Here is a 13,221-nt window from a genome sequence, read left to right as displayed (position 1 = left end):
TCGGATGGGATATTGCTTCTTTGCTTTTCTTCATCTGACGTTGGGTTACTTAGTTCTAGTATGGTTGCCTGTCAATTGGTAGTTCCGGGCCTACATGTGGTTAAAAACGCCGAGCAGATTGAGTATAGTACCTTACTCTACTCGTATCCATCTATGTGTGATATATGTATTATATTTACATGTCAGCCGCCAAAAAAGGCTTAGGCTTTCTGTGCAACATTACTACATCATATCACGGCTGTAAAGATATGGAATCGCATAGCAAATCTGAGTGGGTACAAGTCACCATGTAATGATTGTCACACCGGAGCCCACCTGTGTGCGTAGTTACTTGGTGCTTATCCTCCAAATCAGGTGTCTACAGGCTTAGACTCCTAGTCACTCGATATCTGTCTATGCATCATATTTCTACTCATGATTGTATAAAGAACCTGTGACCCCGCGGTCATATTTCTCATTTATCATCTCTTCCCTATCGTTTGTCGTCAAGTCATTCGCTTTCGAAAAGTATCTTTCTACACAAACACTCGCTTTTGTGTTGATTGATATCTCTCTCGCTATTTACTTAGTCCGACTTGCATCGTTAGTCGAGTCGAGGAAGAAAAAGCATTTACTTCAATTTCAATTGAGAACGGAAGGATATATTGAATCAAACAAAAATGGTTAACTCAGTTCGTATTATCAGTCTGCTCGCCCTCGCAGCAGTTGGGGCGATTGCAGGAGATCACGGCGGAAATGGAGGTGGTGGAGGTGGTGGAGGTGGAGGTTGGGACCATGAACATTATTCAACCCCAGATTATGAAATTAGTACTTCGACTCCCTGCACGACTACTACCAGCTCTACTTATTATCCACCATCTTCGACCTCAACTTCGTGTACCACTTCTACGAGCTCGACCTATTATCCTCCTCCACCTCCGTCCTCCTGGTCCTCCTCCACTTCGATTTACACGCACACTCCGCCTTCGTCGACTTCAACCTCCTGCTCTACGTCAACTTCTATCTATACACCACCCCCACCACCTCCGTCCTCATCGTCGTCCTCCACTTCGATTTACACGCCTCCTCCTCCACCTCCGTCTTCGTCGACTTCAACCTCTTGCACTACATCAACTTCAATCTATACACCACCCCCACCACCCCCACCACCCCCGAGTTCGTCGTCGAGCTCTTCACTGAGTTCTTCGTCTTCGCACTCTCATCCTTCTCTTCCTCCCACAACCTCAACCTCATGCACTACCAGTACTACTAGTACCACACCTCCACCGTCCTCGACTTCGACGTCGTGCACAACGTCGACTACGTCTTCTTCGTCGTCTACGACCTCAATCTATACACCGCCTCCGCCGCCCCCGACTTCAACTTCATGTACGACGAGCTCCACAACTACTCCACCGCCGCCGCCGTCCACATATTCTCACCCGCCTCCTCCGACGTGGAACACAACATCTCACTCGCACCCTCCACCGCCTCCTCCATCGTCAACTCCGTGTACCACTAGCTCGACTACAACACTTCCTCCGCCTCCTCCCCCACCATCATCGACTCCGTGCACCACTAGCTCGACTACAACGCTTCCTCCGCCTCCTCCACCACCATCGTCAACCTCATGGACGACGAGCTCTACGAGTCTTCCACCGCCACCGCCGCCCCCGACTTCAACTTCATGTACGACGAGCTCCACAACTGTCCCACCGCCGCCGCCGCCGTCCACCCATTCTCACTCGCCTCCTCCGGCATGGAACACCACATCTCACTCGCACCCTCCCCCACCCCCGACGTCAACCCCTTGCACTACCAGCTCGACAACTGTTCCCCCCCCATCAACTTCTACTCCATGTACTACCTCAACTCCCGTCACTTCAAAGACGACTATCACCTACACTACCATTTCGACACTCACGACATGCATCCCGGTCACTAAGACATACACCACCGGAAGCAGCACCTACACTACTGTCACATCAATCACCAAGACGCTCACCAACACCATAACCTCAGTCTCATGCCCACCCACAGCTACTCCTCCGGCACTCACCACTACAATCTGGGTTCCTCCTCCGTACACGCATACCACTGACATCAGCACTTTCACGACAACAACTTACATCGTGACTAAGCCGTGTGCTGCTTGTGCTCCGGAGACGAGCTACTATACCACCACAACTTGTGTCACAAACACCCCGGTGCCGCCAACTTACACTGTGCCCACTGTTGTGACTAGCAGTGTTACGGTGATTGTTCCTCCAGCAGTGTCTACCAGCGTCACAGTTGGTGTCCCCCCAGCGTCAAGTACTGTAGTAACAGTCTCTACCCCTTCAACCAATGTGACTGTTCCTACTGCTCCAGCTACTACTCCTTCTACGTAAGTTCACTACCCTTTTGTCAAATTTTCATTGACATCAATAACGCTAACAACTATATCTAGTACTGCACCACCACTTTCTACTGGTGCTGCGGGTATTAATAGGCCCAACATGATTGGCTTCGTCGCCGTCGTTGCTGGTCTGATCGTTCTTGCTTAATCGGTTTAATGTAGTTTTTATCGTTTCTTTCTTATATTATATCGTCATGTCATTCCTTTGTTTTTATAATTATGACTACTACGGAGCTTTGGGGATATGGGATCATTCATTTAGGTTTGCGGGGTACGGACTGGGTTACTTATATATGGCTTATGCATTTATACGATACATTCTTTTAGTGATAGTTAATAAATACTTGTCAGCGGAAAATTCTTTTGTGAGACTTCCTCACTATGGTTCTATGCCCCTTATTAATGATCATGTGAAACAATTACTAGTTAACCCCTGAGACTATCAAGCTCAAAATGAAAGGAGCTCTGAAATTTTGCGTTCTAAACAAGTGACAACTACATGTAGGTATTAGTATCAAAATTAGGCTATAACTATACGTTATCTAAATCCGGCAGTGATCGTTTTAAACCTTCCGTCGGGTGGTGAACTTAGTTCTCACCCTTATTACAGTAATGATCGCATACATACTTCAACACATGTCATCTCTAAGCAGTTGATCTTGTCTTAAGAATAGTACTGCTTATATCAAGCTTTTGATTCGTATATTTTCTTTCTTTAGGGATGTCGTCCAATTGAGGTGGTGATACATGCTAAAGTTGCAGTACAACATGTCGTGGATATGGCTTAAAGATAATATCTATAACTCACCTTGTTCATGTCTTGCCCGAAGAGGTCACCGGTTTGATCCATCACCGGGAGGGAAAATGTATGGTTTCATTACAGGAACTCATCACGTAAGTATTTTGTTGCGGAGTATACCTACTCCTGGCGATCCGTACTCTAATAGCTAAGATACCGCAAGACAACTCACGAATCTCAAGGCTCGGGGCCTACATCAATAAGCTCCAGTGACGTCCAACAGAGCCAGTGATAGTTCAGACAAAAACTCTTGGCACCGGTAACTCCCAGTTTAAGATGAAGATGCATCCACTCCATCCCTTCGTTTTCAGGACCGGACGCTAAGAGGAGGATTTAACTCAGTCAGGCAGATTTTCTTGCAAATCCTACTCAAATATCCCTAACCCTAGATTATTGGTGGCGAAAGTCACGTCTGTCACCCTCCTTCAGTAGATTCTTTCTCTTTTGGAACAGATTCTACTTCTTTTGGCAGCGTTACAGCCCCAATAACAGCTAGCCTGTTGGATATCTCTACGCTAATAAGCCGTGAATTGCGGGAACAGACGAAGGGGTCAGGAACAAAAACCAAAGTGAAAATCGAAAAAGCAACTTGAGACGAAAGGCTCTTCATCCTGTACAACGCAAACATGATATTCCGGATTGGCTGTCTCACGCGGGAGATGTAGATATGGATACCCGCATTGATTGCGAAAATAATAACTCTTGCAGAGAGTTAGGACTGAATCTCACACCTGACTGTTACATACTAGTGTATGTATATACTCCTGGAGGGAAGATTGAAATGAAGATCAATAAGAAAATAAGCAACTCGCGATGAAATGTCATAGCCTTGATGTAGTTGTGCTTGTCTATCGAGACCGTACATCGAGTGATAACCTATGAGCTCCAACCTCAACTCCTCGGACGAAACCATCATTCACCAAACTCCCGACCCCGGCACCTCGGATCAAGCACCCATCCACCCACCAAGTCGCCAGGAACAAGAATTGCGAGACTGTCTCTACCCTCGGAGAAGGTTTATGCGTGGTTAGATAATATATGTAGTGTGGGCGCGCTAATACTATGCAAGTACCCTTCAGATACATAGTCTTTCTTAGTAGTTCTTTGCTATACTTTTCCTATGGCTTGTGGAGTGGGGTTTCAGTGCGGTATCTCCGAGCATTTGCCTATCTAAGGGGGTGATAATCATCCGAGTGACCATTCTGAGATTGATATTCACAGCCTATTTGATAGTCAGCAGTAGCAATGTGCTTTCCCGTACATGAAGCATCAACAAACACTTCAATTGATGTGTCACAAATGTCAATCCCAGCTCTATGGATATCAATTGGAATCTCGGGTACCGATATACCTATATTCTTAACACAGTTTTGTAGTGCGACTTCAATTCTCAATTTTCCTCGACCTCGAAGCACTTTCGTCATATCTGTGATTTAGGCTTCGCGGAAACTTATTGAGCATATGCAGCCCCTCGCACCCTATACTATGGCACTGGTACAATTGCATGTACATATTAACCGGAGGATTTAGGGCATCGTGCAGTCAATCTCTTCGAGGAACACGCCACCTACCCACCTTATTATCTCTGTGCGCAGAGTACTCCCAGATCGTTAGCAAATAAGTACGTAGAACATACTTCATCGATATCCGGGACCCCAGGCACTCTAATAATACCCACAGCACATCATGCGGGGAAATGTGAATGCAATTGCAATATACCCCGGTTGATGGTGTCCAGAACACAACTTCGATGTCAATCAATATCAACGACCTACCTAATCAAGCCAGTACCGCCGATAGGCGGAAGGAGGATAATAAGCTTTGGCTTTTTCTTCACCCCGAATCGCTCCGCGGGAAGCCTCCCGACATAGACGAGACCTGCCCTCCAACGTGGTGTAACCTGCTGCGATCAGGCTTTAGAAAGCAGAGTCAAAATTGATATGCGTCATATTACTAAAGATTAAAGATGTAGAGGAAAGGTGGTGGGAGATCGAGCGAGTGATGTCTTATGGATAAACCCTCACTCGATAAAAGATTCCGTACCAATGACCGCAGGCAATAATGGAATTAACTAAGCATGCGCTCGTGAGATGTAGAGTGGTATGCCAGTGATGATGTAAAAAAATATGAATATAGTTGTTGAATATACGGCCTTGATTTTTCGCTTTCCCTAAAAATGTAATCACCACACGCCTGGGTGACCATGGTGGTAAAAGTTCAAAATAAACATGCTCCAGTAGAGATTTGAACTCCAGATCTTCGCATTACAAGTGCGACGCCTTACCCCTTGGCCACAAGAGCTTGACGTGACAACGCGTGGTTAACAGCATAATAAACCATTTATTAGTGGTGTCTCATATCCTGGTTCCTGCCAAGGCTTCTGTTTGCCGAGGCACGCACGAAGCTTAGACCTGAGCATGATGCCAGTATTAGATACTGAGCGTTACACGAGTATCCAATGGAATTGTAGGTATTTGGATGCTGAGAATTCTAGAAAGAATACCCGCAATCTTTTAGAAATTACAGGCACGGATCTCCCTTAACCTGGTAGGTCTTGAATATTTTATATCGGTATGTAGGGTTCATTTTCCAATTATTGAACTAGCGGTTTGTCTAAAAGGCATTGAACCAGATGACAGCAGTAAGTAGTGGTGATGATCATCGGCTGCAGAGTTTTAAAGAGGCTCGTGAATTTTTTTTCCCATTCACTCACAATCACTCGCCCCAAATTTGGCTCCCGGGGTCCTTTATACGAGATGGTCTCCAACGCATGAAGTCCCCCTCCTAGCTAACAGATAACTATTCAGTTGTTTCTATGCCTTACTTTATATCAAGTCGATTGATTAAATAGCGATTTATCGGTGCTTCGCTGCGTTTCATGATCAAGTATACAGTATCCCGCATTTTATATGCAGCCTTGGCCTCTTATGGCTGTGTCTGTTATTTGTGGACCTCGAGAGATATGTTCGAGAGATATGTTCGAGACTGATAAGTTCTTTTCGAGCTATGATTTTATCGTTGGTATATCTGTCTATTAGAGGTTCAAACAAGGCTCCAAACTCCAGGATAGTCTTTATTATACGCGTCGTAGTCCCAGTTCGGGTGAATGAACAAGGTCTAACCCACCGCATTATATTTGGCAGGATTCTCGACAGTGGTAAAACAAAGACCAATTTAACCCCCTTTCATTGATAATTATCAAGCGCAGTGACTTCAGCGCAAAAGATATTAACCTACCATACGGGGGATGCTTGGAACCCTTGCAGAAGACATAGCCAGTGGAATTCTGGTGGGTTAGATGAGCGCGCGTCACTAGCCCGACCCCGGGAAAAAGACCAAGAAAAACAGTTGCTTTGCCGGGCCCTATGTTCTCTCATGATTCTGCCCTGCTGTCAATGATGTGTAGTCCACCTTATTGAACCCTTACCGCGGGTTAGCCGCGACATGATATCTCACTCGCTTCCGCCATCCGACATTGGGTACTCAAGCCCATATTGATATCTGTCTTGAAGTTTGATCGCTTTCATCTGAATGTTGAGGCTAGTTCCTGCCAATCCGTAGCAAGCGGACCTGCGCTTTATCTTGGTAGTTTGCTAATTTTTTTTTTTTGGGGGGGGGGGGGGTGAGAGCATACAGGCGCTCTTCATCGCTGAATTGAGCTAGATGAAGGGGGGCGCAAGTCATCCGAAGGATGACATACTGTGCGCAAAAGAGGAAAGAAGAGAAGATGAGGTAGATAAAAATCCTCCCAGTTGTCTCTGGTAGGGAGATGAGGTGCTGGGATGTGTCGTTGGAGGTGATGATGGATGTAGGTCATTGGCGGGTGAGAAAGAAGGTGTGTTAGCTGGGTAACTGCTCGACCACAATCACATACCTATAATCCATCAACCAGCCATCTAGTTGGCCATCAAGAAAACCTCTACTCTATGAGCCTTCAAGACACAAATCTACTTCCTGGTAACGGAGAGACGTCAGCTTTCCCGCCCTTTTAAACTTCCCCACATCCAATCCGGTCCTGGGGCTATCCTATCTGGTGCTGCAGTTATTCTATCTACTCTTGTAGTTAGTCAATCTACTACAATACAGCCGAGGCCGCTTTAAAGCTCTCAAACCCTCAAACTCCCAAACACTCTGCCACCAATCATCCACTTAGACACGAAATCTCACTCGAATAACGCACCTGCAGAAGAGGACAGGGGATCAGAAAAGGAGGCAACTAGACAGAGCTAGAATTCCCCTCCACCCCACATCAAGGAGATAATCTAGCCTTACGTTACATTTTTCTGTGGACGGTGATGGGAAGCATTTCATCTGCCTAAAATGGCCCCGGAATATAACCCTGCAAAGAGAAATAGGTAAAGGAAAAGACTCGAGGGGAACAGCACACCTATAAGGGAGTGGGTAGGAAGACAATGCAAAAGGTCTGGCGTTCCATTCTTCTAGTTAACATCTAGTGGCGGTGATGAAAAGACCCCGTTCCCCCACCCCAAAGGATATCCAAAAGTCTTTTAAAACTGCCATCTCCGGCGGGGACCAGCAGGTAAAGGGAAGAAAGAAAAAATGTTTGGAGAGGGAGTAACATATGATATAGTAGAGGATTGAGGGGGAAGAAAGTAAGTACACGCACCCACCCATAACCTACATGTAGACATACCCTCGTCTTCTGTTTTATACACTTTCTGTTTGGATCGTGGCACAGAACTGCCCACCAGGCAGAAACCACATGGTATACAGCATATAAACATTCAAATCAGGAGTATCCTCCCCCTCCCCCAATAGCTTTGAACCAGCCCGACCTCGTAAAAGAACTGTCGTTTTATCCTGTATATAACAGCTCATGAGAACTACTTACGAACTCATCTTAACCTAGGGACACTTGGTGGTGATCTCCTTGTGTGAAAGACGCTCCCGCAATACGCGCTAACAAAAATTACTAGGCGGGAATTAATACCTCGTACAGCTTAAACTGGACTCACTTGAACTCACCTGGACCTCGTCGCTGCCTCTTACAAGACGCTCTTAGGGCATGTATAGAAAGTAACGGGCGAGAAGAGAAGAAGGCTTCGCTATACTGAAGTCTGGGGGGAAGACCGGGAGATGGGTATAGGACCAGAATCTTACCCTACAGGGGGTACTCAGATTTTGACATCATGGGCCTACCTGCACTTGGGGATGGAAGCCTCAGCCATGGCGGGGAGAATCTTCGCGCCAGGGCAGAAAGATTTACTTTACCGGACCAATCTTCAACGAAATATCACAATACCACCATTGCTAATAGCGCCCGAGATCAGGCACCTTTTCAAGGAATGGAAATATTTATAAAACTGATTCTGAATCTTCATAAATTTTTCATTTCCCAAGAGCTTGCGGAGAGCTAGAACAGATGATTTTTTTTTTTTTTTGCAAACTCGGTATCGGCATCGTAGCATTCAGCGCATCAAGACCTTCTTCCGCCATGATGGCTAAATCTTCCATAATGGTCGATCTTCCAATATGGCCTAGAACAGGGATCCGAACATGCTCTCCTCATGTTTCAACGAGTACACAGTACATTTTTCGAGTACCCAGCTGCGGTGAGTACAAAGTAGAGATGGAGCTTCTTCTATCGACGGAGAGTTATTACAGGCCACATAAAATGCCGAGGGTATGCGTCGATCGAACCATCATCTTCTTTCTGCGTGGCTGGTGAGGAGAGAGAGAGGTGGATATGAGCTTACTTGGACTTTCGGGTCTGGTTGATGGGCGGTCATTCGTTACATGGTTAGTGAGTTACATACTCTATAGTGGGATGGTGTGGTAGTGTGATAGAATGGAATGGAATGGAGGGGCAGTGGTAAGCTCCAATCACACACAACCCCACCTCCCTATCAAGCAAAAAAAAAAAAAAAACTCGAATCTCAGCTTCCAACCTATGCGTCACTCCTCATCGTCATCGTCATCATGGCTACCAAATCCCCGCCCCACGAGCATGGCGGAAGAAGCCCTGTACGGGTAGGATGCCAACCCTGCACACACCATCTTTTCGAAAAGTTTTCGCACGGAAGCCACAGTTCGCCACAGGAGTACGGGCAGCAGCAAGGCCACTAAGACGGATCAAGGCACCTTAATTCCACGCTGTTTGATAGGGCCAAAAGTGAGAGGTGTGCCGCAGGGTTGGCATCCTACCCGTACAGAGCTTCTTCCGCCATACCTCCGTCCGCCGTAGGTCTTGTTTTATAAAGTCCCATCACTCCCCAGAGAGCCAACGAGCACACGCCTCGAATTTGGCTGGGAAGGTTGCAGGTACCTGTCAAGTGAGCAATAAAGCTAGGTGGCTTCTCGGCTTCGACAAGAGGGAGTTTTTTGTTAGAGGTATCCAACCCGCCCCAAACACGGCCTCCGCCACCCAGAAGGAGGAGAAGGAATGTTCGGTGCTGAGGAGAGATACTTGGGCCTCGAAGTCTTCTACTTCTACATACGAGTGGCCCACCATCCACCATCCACTAAACCGCTCATCAGGACACCACACCGAGTGATACACTGTGAAGACATTCCTCCAACAGCCTACAAGTCTAGCTCCCCTACGTAATGGGTCTTGGAATGTGGGGTTCTCTGGCTTGGAGGAGCTCTGAGTAAGTTTGGCTGACATCGATACAGTAGCACGAGGACGAGTTGATCGGAATGGACTCCCGCATTAGTCGGATACGGATGGACTATCGCCGCTTGGCCACCACCACCTTACGTGTGTAGATCCTGAGCATAATAGATCATGGGTATGTGAATAACGCTCATACCGCCACAGTAGATCAGGATGTATCACGTAGAGCACTCTACTAGTAGAATCCACAGTCCCACTCCACCACAGTCCCAAAACAACCCTTACCCATAGCTGCCATTATATCCGAGTGACATCCCATGACACACCCAATCCCCAATCCAGCCAATCCCTTCACAAACGGCACTGCCACACCCGACTGCCGCGCGGCACAGCAGCCCTCCCGGGTGCTCCCTGCCAATTGCCTCCCCACTCCGCTCCCCCACAGCACACTCCCGAACAAAAAACAGAAAACAGAAAACAGAAACAAAGGAAGGGCCCGCGAGGCGTTGCAACGCATGCACGCAATCCCCCCCCCCCCCCCCCCCCCTTAACTCCGACCGGCTGCTGACGACGTTCGACGGACCAAGAACACAGCCACTGTAGAAATAGAAGAAAAAAGAGTCTCGCTACTCTAAGGTACGGACGGGTAGGTACATACATGCACAGATCGAGAGTAGCTAGCGTAGAGCAGACGGTGGTGTAAAGTGCGTGTGTGTGTGCATCCGGCTTGACGTCCGAGCGTGCGTGGATGGATGCGGCGCCTACTCTGTGCAAAGAGGTGGTGGTGGTGGTGGTGGAGAGGAGAAGGACCCTATCCCTATCCCCGCAGCGCATCACGTCGGCAGCCACACTGTGGGATAGGCAGGTGCTCTGCTCTGCTTCTACGGGGAGTGTGATGGAGCAGCAGAGCAGAGAGCAGGACTACTTTACATGTAGCTAGCAAGCAAGCACTGTGCCCGAGGACTCGCACGACTCACACCCAACCCCTGCTGCCGCTATCGGTTACGCGTCACCCCGGTCCCAACGACACTTTAATTCTGTTGTTGGAGAGCTGTTCTCTACTGGGCCGACCTAGCCAACGTCAATACATAACCAAACCTCCTTCACTCCTCCACTCCTCCACTCCTCCACTCCTCATCATCCCCCTCCTCCCCCTCCTCCTCCTCCTCCTCCCCCTCAAGGACCATCCATCTTCCTGTCCATCCATATACTCGAGAGAGAGCTTCACCACCACACAGCAGGAGCAGCAGAAGAGCATCACCACAGCAGCCATGAAGCGATTAATGACCTCGTTCAAACGCAGCAACAGCAGCAGTAAGCACCCCCCTCCCCCTCCCCGCCCCACAGCTACTAACCCCCCCACAGGCCGCCGCTCCCCATCCCCCAACCACCCCGCCCCCAACCCCAACGACCCCCCCGAAACAGCCATCCTCAAATCCCTCACCCTCTTCATCACCTCCGGCGGCCCCTCCTCCGCCGCCGGCTCCGAAGTCCTGCACCTCCCCGCCATCGTCGACATGGCCGAGTCCTCGCCCACCGCCTGCACCGCCGCCGCCGCCGCCCTCCGCAAGCACCTCGACCCCAAACACAACGCCACGCACCCGCACAAGCAGTACAACGCCATCATGATCCTGCGCATCCTCAGCGACAACCCCGGCCCCATCTTCACGCGCAACCTCGCCGACCCCAAGTTCGTCGCCGCCGTCAAGGACCTCCTCCGCCGCGGCGCGGACCCCAGCGTGCGCCAGATCCTCGGCGAGACGCTCGAGTACTGGGAGGGCGCCAAGAGCGCGGACGAGGGGCTGGCGCCGCTGCGCGAGGTGTGGCGCAAGGAGAAGCGCTCGATGAACTACGCGGCGTCGCTGGCCCACGGCGGTGACGCGGCCGTCCCGAATGCCCCGGAGACGCACCGCGCGGAGCGTTCCCGCCACCAGAGCAGCCACCAGAGCTACCAAGGCCACCAGGGACTGCCAAGCATGCTGGAGCTCACGGCGCGCATCTCGGAAGCGCGCACGTCCGCGTCGCTGCTCGAGCAGGTCCTACAGTCTACGCCGCCCGCAGAGGTATCCACCAACGAGCTCGTCAAGGAGTTCGCGGACCGCTGCCGCACGGCGACGAGGTCGATCGTGAATTACATACAGGCGACGGAGGACGAAGACACTATGACGACGCTGATCGAGACGAATGATCTGTTGGGATTGGCGCTGGAACGGTATACGGCGTTGGTGTCTGCTGTGCCGACGCCGGCGCCGGTGCCGGAGGAGGCGAGGATCGTGGATGTGGGCGGGGAGGGGGATGCGTGGAGTGCGTATGCGGCGGAACATACGGACCGGGCGGAGGACGTGCCGGCGAGGACGGGGAGTGCAGCGGCAGGGGCAACGGCAGGGGCAGGTGCGGGTGCGGGGCAGCACCTGGTGAGGAGGAGGACGCCGCCGCCGCCGCCGAGGGCGGAGAGTCCGGTGTCGCCGATTGTGAGTTGATTCTTTGATATTGGGGGTGGGGATTGTTGCTAATTGGTGTGTGTGTTGTAGAGTCCGGACCCGCCGGTAAATTATCGCTATTAAAGCTGGTTTCGAGTCTTGCTCTGGGTTTGAGTATAAGCTCAATTGGTAGCTCAGCAGCTGTTACGAGGCGCTTGGTTTTGAGCTAGGGTTTTATTTTTCTTTATTTTTTTCTTCATTTATATCTTTTATGTACAGAAATGGGGTGTTCTTTTTTTTTTATATGTTTCTTTTCTTTCTATTTTTTATTACTATTAAGGTGGTATGGGTTGCGCTCGCTTTTTATATTTATATCCCGTGTTTTTGTGGTTGTTTCTTTTGGGATATGAGATATCAGAGTCGGAATGAGATAAGGTGGACAGAGACAGAGATGGAGTGGATGTGAGTAGTTTTTTTTCCCTCTCACTACTTTTTGTTTGGATACCAAAGATGTTAAAACTGGAATAACCGCCGCGGTGAGGTTGAGGTGGAAGACGCAATTGGGAGACGTAAATGACAATGGGAATTAAGACGGGAAGAAAAGATGCAAATAGCCATGGCAGGATGAGGGGAAAGGACAAGAAAAGACGGGAGGGAATGGAGATATGTAATGCGATTTCAAAGATTTCAAAGGAACGACATCTAAGCTAGATTCCATGAGCTACAAACAAAACCCAGGTGATCATTACCAACCGAGTGAATCTCCGTGACTCTGAATGAATATCGAGTGAATCACCATGATTCATGATTGGCCAATCGAGAAAAATTCCTTGCGTGGTGACGGGTCTAGTAAAGAAAGATATATATGATGGCGCCGGGCGTTTAAGAACCCCCATATTTTGCCACAGTAGGGTCAATTGGAATTGGACCAAAAGGTACAAGATATTTGACAATGGCCAGTCTGTATAGTAGAGCTTCTCTCTCTCTCTCTCTCGCTCTGGTAATAAGACTATATTGAGAGGATTACTTACACCAGCATTTCTGTCAT

General features: G+C 49.1%; 2 protein-coding genes across 2 annotated transcripts; both read left to right on the top strand.

Annotated features, from left to right (window-relative positions):
* Nucleotides 1–735: 735 nt before the first annotated feature.
* H6S33_005956 (uncharacterized protein) lies at nt 736–2,525 on the top strand (the record flags this gene model as incomplete). The annotated part of the gene is made up of 6 exons (XM_044837359.1): nt 736–765; nt 809–1,186; nt 1,253–1,489; nt 1,562–1,916; nt 2,020–2,365; nt 2,429–2,525. 6 exons carry the CDS (start codon nt 736–738, stop codon nt 2,523–2,525), a joined length of 1,443 nt encoding a protein of 480 aa, XP_044699265.1.
* Nucleotides 2,526–11,024: 8,499 nt separating this feature from the next.
* On the top strand, nt 11,025–12,317 carry H6S33_005955 (uncharacterized protein; the record flags this gene model as incomplete). The annotated part of the gene is made up of 3 exons (XM_044837357.1): nt 11,025–11,067; nt 11,119–12,224; nt 12,285–12,317. The coding sequence occupies 3 exons, from the start codon at nt 11,025–11,027 to the stop codon at nt 12,315–12,317; spliced, it is 1,182 nt and encodes a 393-aa protein (XP_044699264.1).
* Between the last annotated feature and the right edge of the window lie 904 nt (nt 12,318–13,221).

The sequence above is a fragment of the Morchella sextelata genome (genome assembly GCF_020137385.1).
Source record: "Morchella sextelata strain SCLS chromosome Unknown scls_2, whole genome shotgun sequence".
NCBI classification, from domain to species: Eukaryota; Fungi; Ascomycota; class Pezizomycetes; order Pezizales; family Morchellaceae; genus Morchella; species Morchella sextelata.
Note: the sequence above shows the minus strand (reverse complement) of the source record. Positions and strands in the feature narration are given on the sequence as shown.